Source organism: Haliotis rubra, unplaced genomic scaffold (assembly GCF_003918875.1).
Source record: "Haliotis rubra isolate DU_JTF1 unplaced genomic scaffold, ASM391887v1 Scf12, whole genome shotgun sequence".
Taxonomy (NCBI): Eukaryota; Metazoa; Mollusca; class Gastropoda; order Lepetellida; family Haliotidae; genus Haliotis; species Haliotis rubra.
The window spans coordinates 154,671-181,776 of NW_025765114.1; the positions used below are offsets into that span (position 1 = coordinate 154,671).

The 27,106-nt window shown below is 44.7% G+C and overlaps 1 protein-coding gene across 5 annotated transcripts in view; it reads right to left on the reverse strand.

The window, feature by feature from the left end:
• Positions 1-1,023: 1,023 nt before the first annotated feature.
• Positions 1,024-27,106, reverse strand: part of LOC124262070 (septin-7-like) — a 191,339-nt gene continuing 165,256 nt past the window's right edge. For all 5 annotated transcript variants that reach the window (XM_046696531.1, XM_046696513.1, XM_046696521.1 and 2 more), the window contains one exon: positions 1,024-1,189. In XM_046696531.1, coding sequence (XP_046552487.1) covers positions 1,040-1,189 — 150 coding nt within the window. In that variant the 3' untranslated portion in view covers positions 1,024-1,039. The remainder of the gene's footprint in view (positions 1,190-27,106) is intronic.

Genomic DNA, 27,106 nt, shown 5'->3' on the forward strand with positions numbered 1-27,106 from the left:
GTGTATTTTCCAAAACATCCCAACTGATTCTAGGTTTATCGGAGACGCTTCTGAATTATCATTGGTGATTTCATGAAAAACAGATATCAGTGATCACTAATGTTATTTTTTAACTTCAGTTCTTCGATTAATGATCTGATTTCAACATTTCAAAACATACACCGAATGACGCTGTAAATCACGATTTCGTAATGTGTAAAAAAATGGCGACCTTTTAGAGGTCATTTCCAGCACTTTAACTTTGTCTAAGATGATTGTGGCTGGTATCAAGAAGCAGGAAATCTCATCCAGACTGACTGACTAACTTAGGTTTTACGGCGCTTTTAGCAATATGCCAGCAACATCACGGCAGGGGACACCAGAAATGGGCTTCACACATTGTACCCATGTGGGGATTCGAACCAGGGTCTTCGGCGTGACGAGCCAACGCTTTAACCATTAGGCTACCCCACCGCCCCATCTCATCCACAATTCAAAACTGTGAAATATATTATGTGCGTGATACATTTTGAATATCATTCGACTCCAAAGTGAAGGTTGAAGAGGAAGGTCATAAGCGTCACTCTTGCATCCAGGGGGTTCAGCGAGGGAAGTTTGCGCTAAGTTTGTTTTCACAAAAACATACTTATTTTTGAGTTTTGCATGAGTTGCCAAGTGAAAACAAACTTGGTATGCGTTTGAGATTGATATCTATGAACGCTCCAACACGACAAACCCATACTTGTACAGTGCACCATATAGATGACAACAGTGGAGGAGTTGGAACACTTATCGAGTCTTTCCTTACTACGCTGAGCCATAGGTGTCTATGTGGTATAATAATACTGACATAATTCGTCATAATACTCATCTCAGACAACATAGTGACACAGCACAGACACAGCAGTCCAAATATGTTTGGGAAATACAAAGCTTCATAGCTCACGCAATAATGGAAATGTTCAAGTTTAGAATGTACAGACATGATGGACAACTCTTCATGACATAAGCTCACTTGGCTTTAAGTCAGATGAGCAAAAAAGCTGACTCATTTCTTGACTCACTCTTTAGCATTCTCCAGTGATCTCCTCCTTTCTCCATACTGCTCTTCCCATGTTTGCCTTTCCTTTTCAAACACCTTGTACTTGTCATCCAACTCTTTCTGCTGCTGCTCTAAACTCTTCTTCATCTGCTCTGCACGCTTCTGAAGCTGTTCACATGGAAAGATTATTTGTGTAAACTTATGTCTAAAGAACATAAATGCAAAACGCTACTGGCAAGTGAACAGTTATCGCTGCGTAACAGTTATCGCCAATACATCAGTATCACATGTGCACAGTTCCGGTCAATTACAATTCCAGTATTTTTTCTTCATGGTAAGTAACATAAGAGAAAAATTAAAGATAAAGTTATGAACCATATAAAGAAATTTTAACTTAGTCGTGTGTGTGTGTGTGTGTGTGTGTGTGTGTGTGTGTGTGTGTGTGTGTGTGTGTGTGTCCCACAACCTATATAATAGCAAGTTCAAGTTCACAAGTCATTAATTGTTTCATTTCCTATCAATCTACTGTAAAAGAAACACTCAAATAGTCACACAATCAATTATTCGAGGTTACTGTATGATATAAATATATTATTTTACAAATGGCATGAAAAATTCGAAATGGCGATAACTGTTAGTTAGTTGTGAGAAAACATCTATTTATACTGAACAATAGAGAATTTTCTGGGATTCATCTTCTTTTTATTATTTGGTGCAACAAAGGGCTTTAGTTCTACATGATGATGGGGCCAGAACAAGTTCTTTAGTTCTACCTGATGATGGGGCCAGAGCAATCTCTGAAACATTGTACCAAATAATTAAAAGGAGATGAAACCCAGAAAATTCTCTATGTTCTTCAAATAGCATCTTCTAAAATGCCACTCAAGCATCTATTTATACTGCAATGATTACCTTCCACCGTGTTATATAAAAACACGATCGGCGGCAGTGAACGGGATGGACGCATTGGTGAAAGCTAATTAAGTATCATAATCAATTCTGTTTCATTAATTTAACGAACGACGGATTAGTTTTGTAAATACCGCTTAAATATGGCGATAACTGTTCGGTAGCCAGAACACATTCAAACTTTCACAAGTCCATGCATTGACATGGTAGCCTGAATATGTGACAATTTCCATAAACACACTGCTGATAAGTTACCTACAATAGGTTCTTCTCAGTTTGCAACAATCAATCTTACATGTAATATTGCACAACAATACACAACAGCTTCATTTCCATGAACAAAGTTTCAACTCAGAGCTGTACCTGCCTTCTAAGATTTTAGTTGATTTGTATTTCAAAATCCACAAAAAATATTAGAATATTTTGAGTTAACTGTGTCTGTGAAAATGCTTAAAAATATAGATTCACATGTATATATATATGTGCTAAAACAGAAGTCTCCAAATCACAGCATTTCCTTAAACTCCTAAAGCAAAACTTTATAAATAACATCTCTAACTTTCTCTCCTCCAGCAGACATATGTCACAATGAACGCTTTGACCCCAAGGTCGGATAAGTAAACAATACCGCTTAACTAAACGTCTTCTCACGGTCCCTGGAAGTAAATTACTTAACAAAAGAGACTGGATAACTAAATTAGTGATCACCACATAATCCGACAAGTAGTAGAGGAAAAGACAGTTCTGGATCACTTCCAACAAAATCCTCTGCAAAGCCTTATTCCCCAAATAAGGCTTTGGTCGGACCCTTAGCTCTTGCTACCATTACCCCTACTGCTTTCCCAACCTATAAAAATTTCAAGCAAAATGTCCCCGGCAGCCACAATTCCCAAAGGGAGAAATAGAAATGTATTGCGCTTCCTCCCTTGGGAATTGTGCTGGCTGCCTTTCTCTCACATCACACAAAGTTGCAGAGACAACGGCGGGATACGAACCCACATGCACAGCTTGCGCAGACTATACATAATGGGCCGCACCACTTAACCGACTGAGCTACCGCGGACTTAGCTGAAGTAGGTCAGTTTAACGGGTAGATCATGCGCACTCCACGCATCACGCGGACACGCTTGTCTGGAATCAATAATTCCTGTCTGCCTGGCCCATCCCTCAAGTAGTACAAGGTAGGTTCGCCTGATTTCATTTTCATTTTATATATGTTGTATAGCTCCATGTGGCTTAATGTCACGCTGACATCGATGAAACAGTTTAATGTGAATCGCCTATGATCTCTTTGGTGTTGGTAATAAAGGCTTGCTGGGCTTTTTTCACCCCTTGTTCTATGTACTTTTTTCTCATCCTCGCTATAGCAGACTTACGACTTGGATCGAATCTCTTGTTTCATTCTATGATATTTCAGCGAAGTTCAGAGAGGACTAAACGAAACTCCTCCTCCGAGATCTTGTTATCAGTGAGTGCGGTGGAAATAAGATCGCTTATGGTGTTAGGCTTTGCTTCAGCTAGAACCCCGATCTCATTATGCTTCAATGCTTTACGATGCAGTCTGGCGGATACAAGCTTAAGCCCTAACCCCAACACCCCTGTCACCCCAGCTGTTATTTCGAGCCCCATCACTATAGGTGCGCCACGATGGTAGCTAACAACCCAACACCTGCCACCCCTAGGCCCATGCTGGCTGCCATAAGGGTAGTATCAGTCCCGGCCCACGGCATTGAAAGCTCTATGGTACTTTTATATAGTGCTTTCCGCTTATCGCGTCTTGTTCTAGTTGACGCTTTTACATCGCATAACTGTTTCAAGCTGAACCCGCCTACGGTTTCCAGGGTCTTCACTACTTCATCTATGCCTGGGTACAGTCCCATCCTATAATATATATTGCAAAAGATAATTTAATTGGGTTTCATTTAACCTTCGATTAATGTACTTTAAAGCTGATAATACTTAGATTAACGTATAGATGTAAAAAGCAGGGTCTCAACACTACTCCCCATTAAGGAGACTTAACCCCATCAAGGCTTGCTAAAGGTTCGCTTTCCGATACCTATAGTAATACAATAACGCTTGGTTATTACACCTGGCTTCCCAATATATGACCATATCATCTATAATGTAAATATACACCCCAGGCTTACGGACTACCTCCGAGATAAACGCCTATGATGAATGTGTAGTTTTCGCGACACTTCTAATTAATCGGGACTGGGAAATTTGATCTCTGTCTTTACCTTCTCATTGAAATTAACATGTTACCCGAGAAGCCCGGTACTGGTATGACTTGTATACACTAGATTCGAACTTAACGATCCTATAATCATACCGCTTGTTCCTAATCTCGAGATAGTATTATTTTGTTTCAAGGAGATATAAGGTGAGGTGAGGGTTGTTGACTAACCATTCAGGCTCTTTAAAATCCGATAACGAAACCCGCCCTATACACGTTGTCTTTGAAGTGTAGGACGTATAAGACGCCTCTTCCTCACCAGGTTGATCGAATCCCTCCGTGTCCCCTAAGTCGCTAATCGTGTAGTGTTGGGGCTGCCAAGACATTGCTATAATACTATTACGATATAATTTCCAACTGGTTTTCTGATAATAGTTCAGGGGTGCACTTCACCCCTATGAAGTGTATGTTGTCGGGTAGGAAGATCTTGGTTAGTGATATCGTGTCTTCCACGCACCACGGTGACACCCTGCAGACTGGTTTTGGAGTCGACACCCACCAAGCGCATCGTGAAACGCTGCAAACGTGATACTGTTGTTGTTTCCCCACCGAGTTTGACCCCTTCACGATCTCTACATCATCCCGCCGATGGTTCCCTAGGTAGACTTGGATGATCAGTGCTGAGTTCGCCGTAGACTCTCCAGGATCCTGACCACGCCTTCAATTCAGCCACCAACTGCAATGTCACGCTTTGCATGCCCGCTTTACTCGATAGCATGTGGGCTGCCATACTGGCGAAAGTGGGCTGATGACTACGCCACGCCTCTGAGTCGGGATGTAAGCCACGCAGCAGGGTTCCGTTGTTCACTTACTTTGTTTAGGTGGTTGTCTTTGTTATCCGTGAACACGAGGGGAGCCGAGCCTAATATTGAGAAACCAGTCGACTTTACCCGGTAATAACACCCACTTGTCATCATCGGTGAAGACGAAGCCGTGATATGGTTTGTTTCGGGCGACGGTAGTGCTCTCAACATCGGGTTAAGTCGAATAGTTTGCCTCCGAACGATGGGTATATCATCCAGTTATCACCGTGTTGACAAGGGTGTACTTAGTGTTGACTGCCGCCTTTGAGGTATCTACTATATCGCTTTTAGGTTGCTAGTACCACCGAGGGGACTTCAACGCTTTGTAAATGCTGTTTTGCTGTTGCAAGCATTACACTTTACCATCTACCCGGGTCGCCGAATCCGCTGTGTCCCCGGTGATCGAGATCCCCACATTGATGCATTTTTTCAACTTCATTCCGGGACCTTGTGCGCTGGTCATTTTATGTGCAGCGCTACGCTTGAGGTATCCTATATTCACGGTGATTATGATTTATATCTAACACCGATATTATCAGCTCAGGGATGTTGCCCTGGGTTAACCTCTTATATTGCCACGCTGAAAACGACTCGGTTCTGCCATCGTTGTATTTCTCCGCTTTAACCGCACTGCTCTAAGTATAGTGGAAGGGTGGCCTCCTTTGAATATTGTCCGTTGTGCTAACCTGGTTGAGATGAATGCACAGCCTCGCACGGTACTAAGTCGGGTAACTTCGCGCCTGTGACTGTAGTCGCTTGGTTTTACCCTCGCCAGGCTGCATACCGAAAGTGTTCTAGCCAATGGCCGCCTAGCCGCAAGGAGTTTCTTCCGTTGTTGATTAACACCACTGTGCCGCTTTGAGTCGCTCATCTTGAGTTCGCTCCCAGTGGTTTGAATACCTCATCGCTTTAGAGAGCACACGCCTGTAGTAACCGCCAATTATTTGGTTTGGCGATTACCACCGACGAACAGTTTATTGTTGCTAGCGCTGATGTTAGTCCATCGCGGTAGGTAGGTTATATCGCACAGTGCTACTTCGAAGTTGACCCGACGCGTTATCGATCGCAAGGCCAGCTGAACGGCCTCGCCGCCGTTATTCCTGGAGTGTTATGTACATGTTATATAAACTCATTATATAATAGTTTTAAAACATGAAGATCGTGGTCGCTGATGGGCTGTATTTCGACGCCCAGTTCATAGATGTATTCGATAAGTATAAGTTTTCGTGACTAACACTAAGACAGTGCACGCTTGGTTGAACAATCCGATGCAGTTCTGGCAGAATCAACTCAACTTCGCAGTGTGGTGCGCTACAACGGGTGTGGTGTGACATTGACCGACACTCGGCGTGGACCGCTGAGTCAGTCTGTGTTCACGCTTCACGGTACTACCAGGTCAGGCGATCCCTCAAAGAGATCAGCCCACACTCACAAGAAAAGCGCGTGGAATGCAGTAAACAACCAATACGATAGACGGGCCTACTTAACGATTTTGCAACGAATTCGAATCGACACTAAAACGGATTGGCGCTTGCCGGACCGAACCACGGATTGGGTATTCCTATCGCTCACAACATGCCTCTCGTGGAAGCCAGCGAAAGTTGCAAGATTGGGGATACAAGTCGATCATCATATCACAACAAACGAGTGGGATGACCGCTACATGGCTTTCGACAACAGCAAGGATTACAGAGTCTGGAGGTTCGAGCAGGGGGTGACTGGAAAAATTCATGTTGGAATCGAAAGGGTATACTCGCGTCGGCACCAACGCTTGAATGACTCCTCGATTCGACGTGACACGGTGGGCACTGTTGCGCGCAGACGCAAACGCTGCTCCAATATCCTAGGTAAGGGACTGCTTACGACGCCAGAAACAGTTCGTTGTCAACGCTGAGGATGCTATTAATGCTCCAGTTGATCTCCCCGAAAAGCCATCAAACGCTACCAAGACGTGTTGAATACGCCAGGTCGAAAAGTCGATCACGGTTCGACGTGGGGTTGTACATGGCTCCGGTTTATATGCAACTGAGAGTAAAAAGTGGTGGGCTACAACAACGAAATAGTCATAGCCACGGGCGGTCAAAAGTTACGCCAACCTCGATGTCAACGCCCCCACGCCCCACCACCCACGACCGTGAAACGGGTATAGTGGCGCCACCCCGAGCCTAGGGTTCAACACACACACCTACAGCCCCTGTGGGGTCACCCCACACACATCGATCGTAAAACAGCTATGGTGGTTGGTGGGGTAGCTTTGGGGCTCATTTGGTTAAAATTCCTTAGCCGCTTACGCACACCAGACCCGCCACGGCGACGATGGCTGCCCACAGGTTTTGACTAAGCCACGGGCAGTTTTAGCCAGAGCTTCAGCAACCACGACGACGATGCTACCCAGGATTCCAGGCAGGGCTTCGCGGCCTTACCAGCCAGTTTAGCCAGAGCCTCCCCTAGTTTTTATCCACTCTTTACACCACCTGTGGGTGTTGGGCGCACCACTTGGGGTGTGGGCCCCCACTCAGTGACACCACCAGGGTTGATATGATGAAGCCCAGTGCAGTCAGAATGCTGGCGATGGTGATCCCTTTGCTCCCGAACAGGGTCCGAATCCTGTCGGCTAGCGCAGGTGTCTTCATTTAGAACTCGATCGATGGTTTCCCTCGTGACGACTGATCTGGCGATCGAGGGCTTCCCGTTCGAGGAAAGCCGGATTCCAACCGAGTCCGCCTCTCGCCTTCCAAGTTTTATTCTCTCCTCGATACGGCGCTTTCATATCATCGCCTGCTTCGGTGAGTTTTATTTTCTCGGCGAAGCGGCTCGCCATCGACTTCGCTCAGTTTCCCATGTTGTTAACGAAGTTCTCCACGCATATGTTTGCAAGGCTTCGCCTAAACCCTCGCAGTTCCCTCAGGGGAAATTCGAGCCCAGGCAAGGGTTTGTCATGGTAATGCGTAGCCAATATTTTTTCGATACTGTCCGATGTTTCTTTAGCATCCCCAGTATTGGCCCTGGCTACTTGCAGATCTTGGACGACCTTCGGGAAGCTTTAGACCATGCGCCACCGTAATCTATGAAGCCTAGTTCCCCACGGAGCAGTTGACTCCCACCAGGGCTTAATTTGTGAGTGTTGACAAAGCATATGGTTTCCGCCTTTTTATGATATCAGCCCACGGGTAAGCCTTCAATCGCAGCGTGCCCTTCTTATCGACCATAAACTTGGAATAGTCCCTCCCCAACGGCTTGATGTTGTCTTTATTTTCAACTGCGTCGTAATAATCATCGACGGCCGACTGTACAAGTTCAGTACTTAAGGGGAACGAGGTTTCATCCTGATATTATCATCCCATCCCATCCTCCATAGGTATTTCCTCATAACCACCTTCAGCCATTATTTAGTATTAAAACTTATATATTTCATTTATATAACAATGTACGGTAGAAAACTAGATCCTTTCAGAAGATCGAGAGCCACTAGGTGTCAAAGCCGTAAGGCCAGTCGGTGACCATCACCAACAATCCCAGCAAGATAGACCAGAATCAAACGCTGCTGGTTAGATTTCCAAACCTTGGCGCGAATGACCTCATTGTACCAGGCACTGTTCGACTGGCGCTCAACCTCACGCTGACCTCCGACAACGACAAACGCGAAGCTAGTGCGGAACGTAGGTCGAGCTATCATCAAGAAAACCACCATCAAGATCACCGGTAACGAGGTGCTGAGTATCGACGACAGCGGCGTGTTTCACTGCTACAGGGACCTCTGGAAAAGTGAGGGGAGAACGCGTCAATGACGGTACCAGGGCATCAGCAAATCGACCAGGTCGCGCGATTGGGTATACCTTCACGGCAGACCAGTTAGACAAGCTATCGGACGGTGAAAAGGCCATCGCTCAAGCGCACGGGAACAGGTTCTGCGTGCGCCGACTTCGAAGTTGCTTTCACGGAACACGCCGCTTTACCAGGCCGCTGGGTGATAGGCTTGAATACGAGCTCACGCTTAATGACTACAGCAAAGTAGTGCGTACGCCGAACGGCGATGAGGCTAGTTATACCATAGACAACATCTCTGGAGTTCGACATGGTCACTAACCCGAGCTGGCCAGGCAGGTTCAAAACCAGTACTGGGAATGTGGCCATCCTGTAATGATCGCGTGCTGAGGCATAGATCCATCGTGCGGGATAAAAGCGACACTGTGTGGAATATCAACCTGAACGCGTGCGGGCGCTGATCGATGAAAGGCATCCTGATCATCCCAGTGGAGGATTACGAGCCGCTCCGAGGGATAGCGAAGTTTTTCAACCCCGAGATCGAAAAGGTGGAAGTGACTATAGAGGGCGTACCCAACCAGCTGTTTAGTCATGGTATGCGGGCGTACCAGCAGTGGGATGAGATAAAAAAGATGCCGAGCAAACATCCATATATAGCCAAAGACCTGACCTATCCTCCGCGCAAATCGGGCTAATACTTAACTAACAAGTACGCGCTGTGGTTGGACATGCGATCCACGGATGATGATAAACTGCACGGTAGCGGCCGTAGAATAGATAATGGCAGCGAAGGAATTACTATCCAGATTACCAAGAAGGCTCAACCCGCTGGCAAGTTGAAATTATATCTGTACGTTATTATGGACGCGCAACTTAATATAGACAATGGGAGATTCGTGCAAGCCATCTATTGATTTGCCCCGCGACCCACACTGCGCAATAGTGTGCGGGCAGACTGGCTGTGGGAAGACCGCTGTGTTGGATATGTTGGAGGGTACTACAGGGATGTGTTCGACCACATCGCTATCATGTGCCCTACTCTGAGCATGAATAAAACGCATACACGGAAAGACCTTTGCGTGATGACGGACCCGACGCACACAGAGTCGATCCGGGGCCACGCCTGCAGGACTGGTTGAAAGCTTACCATATGAAATTTAAAGGGGAGTCGACGCTGTTCATACTGGACGACTGCATGCTTAATCGCGAGATAACAAAAAAGAGACATGCTATCGCATCTGGCCTTCTCCGCCGACACGCAAAGCACAGCGCCTGGGTGCTAACGCAGAAGTTCAACTCGGTGTTGAAAGACCTCAGGAGCAGACGCGATGGGTGGCCTTATTTCACTGCAAGGACAGGGATTCGCTCGAGAGTGTTTGAGAGAGAACGATGTGATGAGCAAATTAGAACGGAACGGGTGAAGAAACAGCTCGCTGAAACTAAACACGCTAAGCTCGTGCTTAAGACAGACCAACCAGTAGCCTATAGTGTGTTTTAGCTTAGCAATGCTTAGCAATGCTTAGTAAATTCTTAACAATGCTTAGTAAATGCTTAACAATGCTTAGCAAATGCTTAGTAAATTTTTAACAATGCTTAGCAATGCTTAGTATAGTTATGGTATTTGAAGTGTTCGTCGTGTGCAACTTAACCTTTATTTCTCTGTGTTTCGCTTATATCGTATATTATATAGTTAAAACTAAAACTTACTTATCACATTATAGGATGGAGTGTGAGGAATTGCTAGAGCAACTGTTGGTACCCCAATCACCACAGGTGGATGATGATAAGCGAGAGAAACTGGTGGCGCTATTGTTGGTGGCAAAGCCAAACATTACTTTGGGGAGTACACCGGATAAAATTCACAAAATGTCAGCCAAGAAATCGATAAACTGTACGCTAAATACGAGGCTAGACTAGGTGCAGAGATGACAAAGACAATAGGATCGGCTATGACCCAGATATACACTGGTATTAAGTCCATACTTCCTTCCCATCCCCGAGCCGACTTTACCTGTGTGGAAGACCTCGAGAAAGACCCTTTTATCGAACACGCTTTGAGCTCTATTAGCTGCGAGCTGTACCACAAATACGGTATGTTGTTAGCCCCGTGACGGCGGCGATTATCACGCAAAGCATTGTCAATTTGAGAGGAAAAATAATAATAATAGTATAGATGGATGCTGCACAGACCCAGACCCCTTCAGAGGAGACGGTGAACCCTCCCCCCAACAGAGGTGACCCACCCCAACTGGAGGTGACCCTCCCACAGTCACCAGGCAGAAGAATCCTAAGAGAGTAGCTGCCGGTAAAAAACGGTGGTGTAACCAACATAAAATTATCAAGGTGACCCACCCGTCTCGATTATTGTTGGTTGTATGCGCAACTGCTGCCGTGGCTATCTCGTGGTTATATACACAGCAAAGTGAGGGAAACCCTACACCCCGAATTAAAGGTCAACCCGCGATATCATGCAATAAAATATATATTTTATATCATATACATAATGTCTGAGGGGAAAACGTTCGTCAACGACGATACCACGCCACAGTGGTCGCCAGTCTAGCCGTAGGATACGCCGGTTGACCAAAATGGTGCTTAAACAACCGACTATCAAGCTAGATTTCAACCTGCAGGATATGGGTATGCTAATAATGAACCTTGGTATGGCGATGGCCACAAAAGACATCCTAGTAAAACAAGGAATAATACCTGAAGATATTATGAAATAAATATAAGGATGGCCACTATAGCTATGATGGTCGGTGGTGCGTTAGTGAATGCCCTGGCATTTTCCGAGTAATTTCCTCTTTTCAAACTACGAGAGTCACACGCGGCTGAAATACAGGCAGAGAGAAAGCGCACGATCTCGCTATTGAGAATTTACAGGCAGCACAGGCTGAGTACGCTAAACAACGCCTCCAGAGGATCGATTACATTAACGAACAACTCAGGCGAAAACCATGCCGCTTCAAACATTCCACGATGTCGACGCACGCTTGGCGAGAATACTTCTTATTAACTGGTAAACGATTGGAGCCACTACAGAAGCCAACACTTGCTCAGTACTACACACCATCCAAGGGACAAATGGACCGTGAACTGACCTTCATAGCTGGGTATAGCGGCGACTGCTTTGGTTGTGAAACAATTAGACTAAGTACTCATATAAGTATGCTAAACATGAGACCTGCTCCATACCGATGCGAATACATTCTTATGGGGAAGACAGATCCCTGCGGTAAGAAATGTAGGAATGAGGGGTACTGTTGTTTCCACATGGGAAGTCCTAATTACTCGTGTTCTGTGTGTGGCATAGGGGTCAAAGGTCACTACTGTCTATGTAAAGCTCACGGGGCGAACGTAGTCAGACATCACCTCATCTACGAGAATAAAAAGGCCTACATAAAAGAACGTAGGCGATTTCTCAAGATAGCAGTGTAAGGCGGGTCCCTTTGCCAGTGACCCAATTAGAGATTATACACACACATACGTATAGCTATGTTTGTGGAAATTGACCCCAGGGAAGGTTGTCTGAGAAGCTGGCAGATGGATGTGGGGAAAAGTATAGATATTAGTGCCCTCAAACCCATGATTGTTAGTGAACTATATAAGGGGTGCTCGTTTACAATCATGGTAAAAGTAGGGTTTGATGTGCCATGGGCTGGGCACACTTGGAATTACTTTGATGGGGGGCGAGTAGATGTGCATGGGGATATAGATATACTTGTTGATGACTCGTTGCAAGTAATACAAAACACCCTACTATGCTGCGCATGTTCCGGGTGGGTCGAGGGAATAATCGATAAGGTGTATCTTGATTTTTTACCTTACGGTGGTCCAATTAAACATTAATTCTCTTAGGTGTGTATACAATTATGGCTACTATACGCGAGCTTAAGAATATCGCCAGAAGCCGTGGTGTGATCGGGTATTCTCGAATGACCAAACCAGCATTGTTGAGATTACTTAACATACAAGCCCCTCCCACGGTAAAACAATTAAAAGTCCAGGCAAAACAGCTTGGGCTCACGGGTTATTCAAACCTGGGTAGAGCCGGGTTAAACGCATTGTTATCACATGCCCCCGTTCCCACTGTAAAACAATTGAAAGCTGAAGTTCGTGATTTGGGGTTAGGTGGGTATTCCCATATGACAAAACCACAGCTTGTAGAACTGTTACGGCAGAATAGAGCTATTGACCTACAGTTCGTGCCCACTGAGCGCGCTGTAGGTAATTATTTAAGAGGCTGGCGCATGCATGTTGATAGGAACATAGACATTACAGATATTAAGCCACTGATAGCTGATAAAATAAATCAGGAACTAACCAGTCTGGGAAGCATCAAGTTTCAGATCACAGTTAAAATGTCGCTCGATAAGCAGGTAGGGGGAGGGGTCACTGAGTACGTTCAGCCTTACTTCAGAGGTAGGCAAGAGGTCGTCACGCATACAGAGACCATAGACGCATCGATCGATACCAGTTTTCAACAGATACGGGAATACCTAGAACGCTACACACACTTGGGGTCCGGGTGGGCTGTAGATAAAATCGATAATGTCTATCTAGACATAGCTAACTACGTGCCGCTCAGAGGCGGGTCATACCTAGACTTGCCTCCCTACTATAAGAAAAAACATGCCATAGTAAACGTCAGGAATAGAGGAGATGATTGTTTGAGGTTAGCTATCAGGTCAGCCTTGTTTCCAGCTGACACTAATTCGAACAGGCTTTCTAGCTATCCCCAAGATGATGGGCTCAACTGGGATGGTATAGATGAACCAACCCCCATATCCCAGATCACTAAAGTAGAAAAACAGAATAATCTAGCTATAAATGTCTTTGGGCACGAAGGTAACACAACAATGGTACACAGGGTCAGCCCAGTGGGGGGAAACCCCCCTCGCGTTATCAATATATTCATGATCCAACGAGGTGAAAAGTATCACTACACGTGGATAAAACATCTCAGCCGGTTGTTGCACGACCAGTCGAAACACGATGGGAAAAAACACTTTTGTGTGCGATGCCTACACGGTTTCAGTCGAGCTGATTTATTAGAATCCCACCGGGAGGATTGCCAAGGTGTGGGGCAGACGGCCATACGGGTTGACATGCCCGAGGAAGGTGACAATATCCTAAAATTCGACAACCACAAGAACCAAATGTCCGTGCCTTATATCATATACGCCGACTTTGAAGCCTTGGTCAAACCTATTAAGGTTGTTGGGGATACTCCCACAGGTGAGAGCTTCACACATAAAACACAGGAGCATGAAGCCTGTGGGTTTGGATACATTGTCGTCCGTTGTGATGGGGAAACGAAAGCTCCCGTAGTGTATAGGGGTCCTGACGCGGCTGAAAGGTTTCTAAAGTGTTTGCAGGAGGAAGAAAAAATTATTAGGAATGCGTTGTATAAAGTCGCTCCCATGCGTATGACCCAAGCCGACCGGTTAGCTCACGCCTGTAGCACTAATTGTCACGTGTGCGACTCGCCACTTAACGGTGATTCCGTGAGAGATCACTGTCACGTAACCGGTAAGTATAGAGGCGCCGCTCATAACGCGTGTAACCTCAAGCTTAAAATCACCCCTAAGACAATAAACATCCCCGTTGTCTTTCACAACTTGAGAGGGTATGACTCTCACTTGATCATGCAGGCCATCGCGAAAATCGATGGTAATATAACGTGCATTCCCAACAACATGGAGAGATACATCTCCTTCAGCTTAAACGGTCTTAGGTTCATAGATTCAGTACAATTTCTATATTGTCTTCATTAGGCAGTCTGGTCAAGGTCCAACGATACCTTCCCTATCACCAATCGATACACAGACGCCGAGACTAGACCCCTGCTTATGAGGAAGGGTGTGTATCCCTATGAGTACATGGATAGTTGGACCAAGTTCGCCGAGACCAGACTACCCCCATCAGAGAATTTTACAGCAATCTGACCGACTCGAAATATCCCAAGACGATTATTACGCACGCTATTAATGTATGGAATAAACTGGGTTGTAAGAACCTGGGGATTATCACGATCTGTACTTGAGGATGGATGTACTGCTGTTAGCCGACGTGTTTGAGACGCTTAGGCGGACGTGTTTCAATCAGTATAAACTAGACCCCGCGATGGTATTACACCAGCCCAGGTCTGTCGTGGGATGCCTTGCTTAAAAGACCGGAGTTAAGTTGGAATTGCTTACGGATTATGACATGCACCTATTCATTGAGAAAGGCTTGCGGGTGGGATCTCCATGGCAGCCAAACGATACGAAAAGCAAATAATCAATACGTGAAGGGCTACGACCCTAGCAAGCCAACCAATCACATTCTCTACCTCGACGCCAACAACCTGTACGGCTGGGCCATGAGCCAGTATCTACCCACAGGGGATTCGAATGGGTGTCACATGAGGTTGATGTTATGAGCATCGCTACCGATTCGAACAAAGGTTATATCCTCGAGGTTGACTTGAGTATCCCAAGGCATTACACACATCACACAACAGCTACCCCTGGCCCCAGAACGTATGAGGGTTAACCCAGACTGGATGTCTGAGTACCAACATAACTTATTAGGTAGGCGGGTGACTGGCGTTGAAAAACTCGTGCCTAACTTAATGAATAAGACCAAGTACATAGTTCACTATCGCAACCTACAGCTGTACCTGTCGTTGGGTATGAGGCTGACCAAAATACACAGGGTGCTCGTGTTCGACCAGAGCCCATGGATGGAGCCCTACATCAGAATGAACACAGACCTCCGAAAAGCTTGCCACCAGTGACTTTGAGAAAAATCTCTACAAGCTCATGAACAACTCGGTGTTCGGTAAGACTATGGAGAACCTGAGGAAACGCGTGACCGTGAAGCTGGTTCGGTCGAATGAGGAAGACAAGCTCAGGAGACTGATAGCCAGTCCGGCATTCAACCGTAGCAAGATATTCACCGATGATCTAGTTGCCCTACACATGAAGAAAAGCCACATAAAATTCAACCGGCCTGTTTACGTGGGGATGAGCATCCTCGATTTATCCAAACACCTGATGTACGACTTTTACTACAACGAGCTCAAGAAACAGTACGGCGACAGGTGTGAAGTGCTGTACACTGACACGGATTCCCTGCTGATGGAGATTCGAACCGAGGACGGTAATGCGAGGACATGAAAAACACCTCGATTTGTAATGACACCAGCGACTACCCCAAGGACCATGCCATACACAGCACGGTGAATAAAAAGGTCCTAGGTAAGATGAAGGACGAGTGTGCTGGCACGCCCATAGCCGAGTACATAGGGTTGAGGCCTAAGATGTACTCCATACTGAAGGCCGACAATGGTGAAATCCGGAAGGCTAAGGGTGTTAAGAAGTACGTGGTGAAACAACACATCAAACACGCCAGATTCAAGGAAGCCCTGTTCAAGACCCATACCTTTAGACATAAAATGAACACACTTAGAAGTGATGGCCATAAGATATACGGACTGACTATAAACAAGACGTCTCTGTCGCCTATGGACACTAAACGTTGGATAGCTATTGATGGGATAAACACGTACGCGTATGGACATGAGAAAATTGAACCAAGAACGGAACCAGAAAAAGTTTGAGGCTATTTACTACAGTCCGCGTGGGTACTGGAAAGGAGCTAGCGCTGTAGATAAGCTGGCTAAAATGGCGCGAGTATCCCCGGAGGAGACCAAAGCGTGGCTTGAAAACAAAGCCCTGTGGCAGATCTATTTACCACCACCACGCTTACGTGCCTAGAAGGAAGTTTGGTATTAACATACCTAATAGCGTTCACCAGGCAGACCTACTGTTCCTACCCCACGATAAGAGGTACAAGTATGCCTTAACAGTCGTGGATGTGGCCAGTCGCTACAAGGAAGCCGAACCCTTGACCACGAAAGATTCTGCCCAGGTAGCCAGAGGATTCGAACGCATATACAAACGCAGTCCGCTGACGTGGCCAACAGAGCTGCAAGTTGACCCCGGGCGTGAGTTCATGGGTGCCGTGTCACAACTGCTAGCCAAACACGATACAAGGGTCAGGCGTGGTACGGTCGGAGCCCATCGCAGCCAAGCCATAGTTGAGAGATTTAATAGGACTTTGGCTGAGCGCTTATTCGGGCATCAGTATGCGAGGGAGATGGCCACCCCGGGAAAACGATCGACTGAATGGGTCACGAGGTTACCTAAGGTGGTGTCGGCAATCAACCATGAAGTCACCCGTCTCACCGGTAAAAAGCCGGCAGACGCTATCAAACTAAAATCAATAATATCAGAGTCGGCCGCTCCATTGCGTGGGAAGGAGAAACAGATACCAGACAGGGCCCTAGTGAGGTACCTATACCAGCCGGGGGAACACGAGGGTGATAGCCGTAAGCGAGCCACCGATCCTATATGGTCAGTCAAAACTTACAACATAGATAAAGTTGACATCAAAGCAGACGAGCCTAACTTGTACTACTTGAGGGATGGGCCAGGGAGGGGTTTGTAAGAGAAGAATTATTGATCGTACCGTATGGCACAGTATTACCTCCTGTCAACACGGCATAGTGGGACATTTTGCTTGAAATTTTTATAGGTTGGGAAAGCAGTAGGGGTAATGGTAGCAAGAGCTAAGGGTCCGACCAAAGCCTTATTTGGGGAATAAGGCTTTGCAGAGGCTTTTGTTGGAAGTGATCCAGAACTGTCTTTTCCTCTACTACTCGAGTTGACAATACACTGGCAACTGGAGGCCAGCCCTGATAAGTGGTCCATTGTTACATATGCATACATATACATGCATATGGTTGTCATTTGAAGGTTTTTATCAGTTTGGATAAGTAAAATACATGATAAGTAAACAATTTTGGCGAGTCCCTTGAAATTTTACTTATCAGATTTCCACTGTACATAAACACTACCTTTTGACAAATCCGCTGTGCATGATAAATGTAAGTAATCAATCAGCGTGTTATCGGTTAATCCTTTGATTGATGTTTATAATGTTGAGTATTTACTCCAGACACAAGAAATGCAAAATGGAAACCTTTGTCGGGTAATCTAAGTGGTGCTACGACTAATTATACCTGTCATAAATTCATTAACTGACCATCAAGTGAATGATGACAAATAACATGTGTAGGTTTATACCACCTAACATGGGTTACAACAAGGGAGTATTAATTGCTGTATTGCATGCAATTATCATTGCATGTAAAAACTTATGGGCCGACACTATTTTGAAAATACAAACATAACTTCATTGTTGCATAAGAAATACATATAAGCACTTGCTGTGTGCTAAAACTGTCTGTACCTATTTACCTAAGTAAATTTTAAGATTCTTCTAGCAATGGCAAAGTGGGGGTTGTTTAGTTTACGTATTCAAATATCTCAAATGTCAATTTTTAATATCATACGCAGTTGACGTCATATTTTTACATGACATGATTAAATATTGAGGTAAAAAACCCACAGAAATTGAAAAAATTTGGATCAGTCATACCATCCAGGCATTAGAAATCATGAAAAAGCCAACACTGCTTTGATACTTTATTACAATCAGACAAGAACTACCGGGGTGAAAATTAAACAAGAAGACAAAGTCATCAAAATCCAACACAACACAAAAACTCAAGGGAGTGGGCGGTCCCGAATAAATGTGGTTTTAAGCCGCAACTTTTGACAAGCAAAAGGACGCAGTTAGGCAAGTAAGCTCTGCCACCATGTGATTTACCAGGTGGCCCCAGTGAATTAAAGACCTTAATCTGGACAGCCCCTGCTTCGAAACCCTCCCCCACAGACACGCTGGAAGGCGGTGAAAGTGAGAATGGCCTGGTTGCTCGACTGATTTAATGTTCAGTACCAATCCCCCTAACTTACCAAGGGAAGAAAGGACTAGGAGCGGAATGCTTCGAAAACCACATAGGTAATCGGGAATCAACACTTCACTGATGGAATTGCTCAGAGAGTAGAGGTCAGTAAGCGGAGTGTCGACCATCTCCGCATGTAGCACAAGACTGGCCTCTCAGTGTAACGAGTCATGGATATGACAGTGCAAACACACCCTAGTTTCCTAGGTGAGGTGGTCTAAGCCCAAGACAAAAAAGGTACAAAGATAAAGATGACATCGATATCTTTTATTAAGTACAGAAAGCAAAACCGACACGCGGAAGGATTGCTTCTCATCTGTGAGCACGGGTCGATGACAGCTGCTGAGCCAGGACCAGAGGACCGAACTGGTGCTGACCCTCCACGTCCGTGACCGAGAGATTCCGAAGATAGTGTGAGGTGAAAACGGTATCCGACGTCCAAAAACATCCTTCCATGATTGCCTGTAGGGAACAGTTCCTATGAAGCACCATGGTGGAAGCTAGGGCCCGGGTTCATGAGGATTCACCGTCGAAGGTGGAGGAAAGTCAGTATAGGCATAGGCACGCAGGATAGTGGATCTCATCCAAAACACCAAAGTGGTGCGAGAGACTTCCGAGGTGGAGGCAGTAGACAACGGGATGAAGAGTCTCTTGCGCAACCTGCATCAGTCCTTAGAAGCCGCCAAGTATATCCGCAATCCCCGAACTGGGCACAGGGAAAGATCTTCCGTGTCATCAGGACCCAAGATAGTGGACAGCGGTGGAATCGTGAACGTGCGGTCCGACTGTCCTGGTAGTTGGTTCGGGAAGTGGTACAGGATCTCGATTGGTCAGTTCTTGTAGATCTACAAACCAACTACTGGCCGGCCAATAGGGCGTGACCAAAGCAGTGTCATGTGCTGTTTCAGTAGTATGGGTGGAAGTAGGGCCACTGTCGTCCCAAGGAATGGAGAGAGCGTCGTGACCCCAGGCAAGAGGGTCTGGAATCGGGAGACACGAAAAGGGGCAACTGGTGGCGAACAAATCCACTGTCGAAGACGTCAGCGGAAGGCAGATGGTCTGGAACATCTGTGGATGTAGTTTCCACTCTGTCGGGGAGGGATGAATCGGACGGGACAGAGAATCCACAATCACGTTCTTCACTCTTGGAATATGGTTGGCTTGAACGGAGATAATGTGAGTGTCAACCAACTGGAAGAACCATTGTGTCCACTGCAGGAGTTGAGGAGATCCTGACGACCCCACCCAGTTGATGTGCCACACTACTGCTGCATTGTCCGACCGGACCATGAGAGGGGTCGATCATAGAATTTCTTGGCAGCGAGTGATAGAAAGAATCACCACCCTGAGTTCTAGAAATTTGATGTGGTAAGCGCAATCTGCGAGAGACCACCGCCCTGCCACTTGCTGATCGAGAAGGTGAGCCCCCCACCCGTGTAGAGATGCGTCCATGTACAGGTGGTCGGGACGAATGGCCTTAAGCAGACTCCACCGCAGACATTCGACACTTCCATCCACCATAGGAGATGGGGATGGTGCGCCGGAGGTAACGTGATCAGTGAAAACGGGTTGCCCACCCTGATGTGGGAGCCAGGAATAACTGCAAAAGGTCGAAGATGAAGCTGACCCCTGAGGGTCAACGCCTGGGTCGACGTCAAGAGACCCAGGAGCCCCTGCCATTGACGAAGAGTCTGAGTTGAGACAATGCAAGGGGAATTAACCGCCGGATCTTGTAGAAATGGTCCCTCGGCACAGTCTGTTGAACTCTGTGTTGAACACCGCCTCGATAAACTGCAAACGGAGTGAAGGGATTAGTTCCGAATTCTCCATGTTGACAAGCCAGTCTAACTGTTGAAGTAGCTGTATCTTGAACCCCATGTGGAGGAGTGCACGGTCGGTCTGATCCTGGATACAGTTGTCAATGTATGTTTCGAAAAGTATCCCCTTGCGATGGAGGAAGCTGGTGATGGGTTTCATCACCTGTGTAAACAGCCACAGGGCCGAAGAAATTCCAAACGGGAGAACATGCCACTGATAGTGGGTGCCCTCGAAGACGAAACGAAGAAACTTGCAATGGTCCGGGAAGATCGGGATGTGAAGGTAAGCATCCTGTAGGTTGAGGCTGACCATGTAATCCCCCGGTTTATAATAATAATAATAATAGTGGATTTGTATTGCGCTTTTCCATACTTGGATATTATGCTCAAAGCGCAGTGAAATTTGATCAGAAGAAAGCTTTGCGGAAAAGATGGGTTTTGATAGCTGTTTTGAAGGCAGAACAGGTTTGACACTGGCGGACATCAAGGGGAAGAGTGTTCCAGGCAGTGGCTGCAGCATACGCAAATGATTTCTTCCCATAACTAGAAAGTTTCACTTTTGGAACAATAAACAGATGTTTGAATTCAGACCTAAGGGTTCTGCTGGGACAGTACAATGGAAGTAAGTCACAGAGATACTGTGGGGCTGTTTGAGAGTAGCATTGGAATACCAGATAAAGGAGCTTAAAGTCGATTCGATGTTTTACTGGAAGCCAGTGGAGTTCTTGGAGGATGGGTGTGATGTGGTTCGACATGGGTGACAGAGAGACAAGGCGAGCAGCTTTATTTTGAATCCTCTGGAGTCTGTTTAGGTTGATATTTGGAGAGTTGGCGAAGACTATTACAATAGTCAAGGCGAAATGATAAGAGAGAGAGTCAGTGATTTTGTAGCTTCTTTTGTGAGACAGGGTCTGATCTTGCCAATGTTCCTTAATTGTAGGTGGCAGACTTTAGAGAGTTGACTGATTTGCTTGTCCAGGCTAAGTTCAGAATCGATGACAACCCCGAGGTCTTTCACATGGGATGACAGAGGTATGGTAGAATTGTTCACTCTCATCGAGTGAATTTGGCATTTCTGACGCCTCTGTGATGGACCAATGAGAATTGCTTCAGTTTTCTCAGCGTTCAGCTGTAGCTTATTGTTGGTCATCCAAAGTTTGATTTCTTCACAACAATCGGATTGATGATAGTCTTGAGTAGAGCCACTGACACCATACAACAAGAGTCATCAGAAGATGACATATCCCCCCGGCACTCACATTGTTCAAAGAACAAATCATCTGACAGTTACTTTAAGTCCAGCTTGATTTTAGACTAAGTGCAAATAGTTTCCATGGAAATCATGAAAAAAATAAATGACAAATATCTGCAAATAGCAAAAGGCACCACTTCAAGATCTGACTCACATATCTGCCAAGATCTGCTGATAGATATTAAGAAGTTTTCGAGTTGTGCTCCGGAAACGAAACCCACCCCTCCTTTTGGGACTAAGTCTGAATCGTTTCCATGGAAACCAAGAAAAACAAGAAGACAAAGTCATCAATATCCCCCGCAATGGCAAAATACTCTTCATGATTATGTTTACAAGTTATGATTAAGTCACATATTTAGATGTGTATATAGAAAAATGGAAGGAGTATTGAAAGGTTTTTAAAGTTCTGCTCCAGAAAGGAGCACTATCACCAATTTCAGTCTATGTCGAACTTGTTGCCGTGGAAATGCCAAAAATATTTTATTCAGAATTCCAAAACTACCAAAAGGCACCAGTACACCACCAGATCTATGTATGTGCCAAGTTTGGTGAAGAAATATTGAACGGTTTTAGAGTTCTGCTCCGGAAAAGAGCACTACCACCAATTTCAGTCTATGTCGAACTTGTTGCCATGGAAAAGCCAAAAATATTTTATTCAGAATTCCAAAACTACCAAAAGGCACCAGTACACCACCAGATCTATGTATGTGCCAAGTTTGGTGAAGAAATATTGAATGGTTTTAGAGTTCTGCTCCGGAAAAGACAAATGTGCACAGACGGACGGACGGACGGACGCGGACGCGCGCACGGACGGAGTCCATTTTAATACCCCCCGCAAAACGCCTTGCGGGGGATAATAACAAGAGTCATCAGAAGATGACATATCCCCCCGGCCTCCACATCTTTGAAAGAACAAATCATCTGACAGTTACTTAAAGTCCAGCTTCATTTTAGACTAAGTGCAAATCGTTTCCATGGAAATCATGAAAAAAATAAATGACAAAAATCTGCAAATAGCAAAAGGCACCACTTTGGGATCTGCCTCACATATCTGCCAAGTTTTGCTGAAAGATATTAAGAAGTTTTTGCATTGTGCTCCATGGAAACCGGGAAAAATAAAAATGACAAAAATCTGCAAACACCAAAAGGCACCACTTTGGGATCTGCCTCACATATCTGCCAAGTTTTGCTGAAAGATATTAAGAAGTTTTCGCGTTGTGCTCCATGGAAACCGGGAAAAATAAAAATGACAAAAATCTGCAAACACCAAAAGGCACCACTCAAGGTTATGTTTCATATATCTACCAAGTTTTGTTGAAAAATACTGAACGGTTCTTGAGTTATGCTCCGGAAACGAAGCCCACCCTTCTTTAAGACTAAGTCCAAAACGTTTCCATGGAAACCGAGAAAATTAAAAATGACAATAATCTGTAAATAGCAAAAGGCACCACCTTAGGTTATGTTTGACATATCTACCAATTTTGGTTAAAAAATATCAAACGGTCTTTGAGTTATGCTCCGGAAACAAAATGATTACGGACGGACGGACAGACGGACGAGGCGACGACTATATCCCACCGCATTACATGCCGGTGGGATAAAAATGACAAAAATCTGCAAATAGCAAAAGGCACCACTTTGGGATCTGCCTCACATATCTGCCAAGTTTTGCTGAAAGATATTAAGAAGTTTTCGCATTGTGCTCCATGGAAACCGGGAAAAATAAAAATGACAAAAATCTGCAAACACCAAAAGGCACCACTTTGGGATCTGCCTCACATATCTGCCAAGTTTTGCTGAAAGATATTAAGAAGTTTTCGCGTTGTGCTCCATGGAAACCGGGAAAAATAAAAATGACAAAAATCTGCAAACACCAAAAGGCACCACTCAAGGTTATGTTTCATATATCTACCAAGTTTTGTTGAAAAATACTGAACGGTTCTTGAGTTATGCTCCGGAAACGAAGCCCACCCTTCTTTAAGACTAAGTCCAAAACGTTTCCATGGAAACCGAGAAAATAAAAAATGACAATAATCTGTAAATAGCAAAAGGCACCACCTTAGGTTATGTTTGACATATATACCAATTTTGGTTAAAAAATATCAAACGGTCTTTGAGTTATGCTCCGGAAACAAAATGATTATGGACGGACGGACAGACGGACGAGGCGACGACTATATCCCACCGCATTACATGCCGGTGGGATAAAAATGACAAAAATCTGCAAATAGCAAAAGGCACCACTTTGGGATCTGCCAAGTTTTGCTGAAAAATATTAAGAAGTTTTTGAGTTGTGCTCCGGAAACAAAGCCCACCCTCCCTTTTGGAATTAAGTCCGAATCGTTTCCATGAAAGTCGGGAAAAAATAAATATGCCAAATTCTGCCAAATAGCAAAAGGCACCATTTTAGGATCTGTTTGATATATCTACCAAGTTTTGTTGAAAAATATTGAACGATTCTTGAGTTATGTTTTGGAAATGAAGCCCACCCCTCCCTTTGGGGACTAAGTCCGAATAGTTTCCATGGAAACCGGGAAATATAAAAATGCCAAAAATCTGCAAATAGCAAAAGGCACCACTTAAGGTTCTGTTTGATATATCTACCAAGTCTTGTTGAAAAATATTGAATGGTTCTTGAGTTATGCTACGGAAACGAAGCCCACCCTCACTTTTAGGACTAAGTCCGAATCGTATCCATGGAAACCGGGAAAAATAAAAATGCCAAAAATCTGTAAATAGCAAAAGCCACCACTTAAGGTTCTGTTTGATATATCTACCAAGTCTTGTTAAAAAATATTATACGGTTTCTGAGTTATGCTCCGGAAACGAAGCCCACCCTCACTTTCGGGACTAAGTCCAAAACGTTTCCATGGAACCCGAGAAAAATAAAAATGACAATAATCTGTAAATAGCAAAAGGCACCACCTTAGGTTATGTTTGACATATCTACCAATTTTTGTTGAAAAATATCAAACGGTCTTTGAGTTATGCTCCGGAAAGAAAATGATTACGGACAGACGGACGAAAAATGAGGCGGTGGTTGGAGGAACATCTCGTTGAAGACCTTCATGTTGAAGATGAGACTCAATTTGTCAGAATCCTTCTTCGGAACCAGAAAGATTGGAGAGTAAAACCCTTGGTCGGCAGGAGTCGGATCTATGGTGGATCGCAGCACAGCCGTTTGATGAGCGGTATACGTCATGTGCTACGGAAATAATGTAAGAGGAGGGTTGCCGATGACTGGAAGCTGAAACCCCTTGGACAGAGTGGAGAGAACGTAAGGGTCATCCAAGATGGTCCAATTGAGGGCATAAATCCCAAATCTTGAGTCTACTGGGGAAGCCTTGATAGGTACGATTCGAGGCGGAAGGACCCAATCATACTCTGATGTCTGCAAGTCACTGCTTCTCGGTCATCTGAGTGGAGGACTGATCGGAAGCGGAAGCTGGTCTAGAAGAAGTGAATGACCGGCGCTGACGGTTGGAACGCCCTCTGGTCGAACCTCTTCCTCGAAAGGAAGTAGGAGGTCCCGAACGAAGGTCAGAGTTGGTCGGCAAAAAGCGAGCTGGCCGCCGTTGACGCAACGAATCTTTTACTTGTAACTGTTGAAATTTCAATAGCTCCACAGAGACTTGCAAATGAGCATCCTGACCAACCTTTGTGGCTATATCTCTTATAGCCCCGTTAAAGAGTAATCTATCCTCCCATGATGATAAGTGAAGCGGGCCCCTACCCCTACATCTTTGATAGAACAAATCATCTGACAGTTACTTAAAGTCAAGCTTGATTTTAGACTAAGTGCAAATCGTTTCCATGGAAATCATGAAAAACATAAATGACAAAAATCTGTAAATAGCAAAAGGCACCACTTCAAGATCTGCCTCACATATCTGCCAAGTTTTGCGGAAAGATATTAGGAAGTTTTCAAGTTGTGCTCCGGAAACGAAGCCCACCCCTCCATTTTGAGACTAAGACCGAATTGTTTCCATGGAAACCGATAAAAAACCCACAAGAAGCTAAAGTCATCAATATCCCCCGCAATGGCAAAATACTCTTCATGATTACGTCTATGAGTTATGATTATGTCAAATATTTAGGTGTGTATATAGAAAAGTGAAAGGAGAGTATTGAAAAGTTTCTGCTCCAGAAAAAAGCACTAACACCAATTTCCGTCAAAGTGAAACTTGTTGCCATGGAAACGCCAAAAATATTGTATTCAGAATTCCAAAACTACCAAGAGGCACCAGTACACCACCAGATCTATCTATGTGCCAAATTTGGTGAAGAAATAGTGAATGTTTTAGAGTTCTGCTCCGGAAAAGAGCACTACCACTAATTTCAGTCTAAGTCGAACTTGTTGCCACGGAAATGCCACAAATATTTTATTCAGAATTCCAAAACTACAAAAAGGCACCAGTACACCACCAGATCTATCTATGTGCCAAGTTTGGTGAAGAAATAGTGAAGGGTTTTAGAGTTCTGCTCCGGAAAAGAGCAGTACCACCAATTTCAGGCTAAGTCAAACTTGTTGCCATGGAAACGCCAAAAATATTTTATTCAGAATTCCAAAAGGCACCAGTACACCACCAGATCTATCTATGTGCCAAGTTTGGTGAAAAAATATGGAACGGTTTTAGAGTTCTGCTCCGGAAAAGACAAATGTGCACGGACGGACAGAGTCCATTTTAATACCCCCTGCAAAACTTGTTGCGGGGGGATAAAAATATGCAAATAGCAAAAGGCACCACTTTGGGATCTGCCTCACATATCTGCCAAGTTTTGCAGAAAGATATTAAGAAGTTTTTGAGTTATGCTCCGGAAACAAAGCCCGTCCCTCCCTTTAAGACTAAGTCCAAAACAAGTCCATGGAAACTGAGATAAAAAAAAATCACAAAAATCTGTAAATAGCAAAAGGCACCACCTTACGTTCTGTTTGATATATCTACCAATTTTTGTTGAGAAATATTGAATGGTTTTTTAGTTATGCTCCGGAAACAACATGATTATGGACGGATGGACGAGGTGTTGACTATATCCCCCCGCATTACATGCCGGGGGGATAAAAAAGCAAACAAGCATTGCCACTAAGGTGACATAATACCCCGTCGCAAAATATCAAATCAAACTTATAAAGTAATGAAAGTTTAAGTTAAATGTCAACAAAAACATGACCAGTCAACCTCTCTTGATATCTTGCTCTTTAGGGTGTTCAAACACACACATATTTTCAAGACTGACTTTGACCTTGACATGAATGTCATAGTGTATGAAATCTGCAAAAATAGTACTAAAGAAATTGCTTATTGAAAAACATTTAAGGGAAGTCTTGAAAGTCTGAAGAAAATCCAGTGAACCGTTCTTGAAATATCTTGCTGACAATTCAGGTTAACATGCTGAAATCTTCAAAGTGTCGCTGTGACCTTGAAAATTAAGTGAAGGTC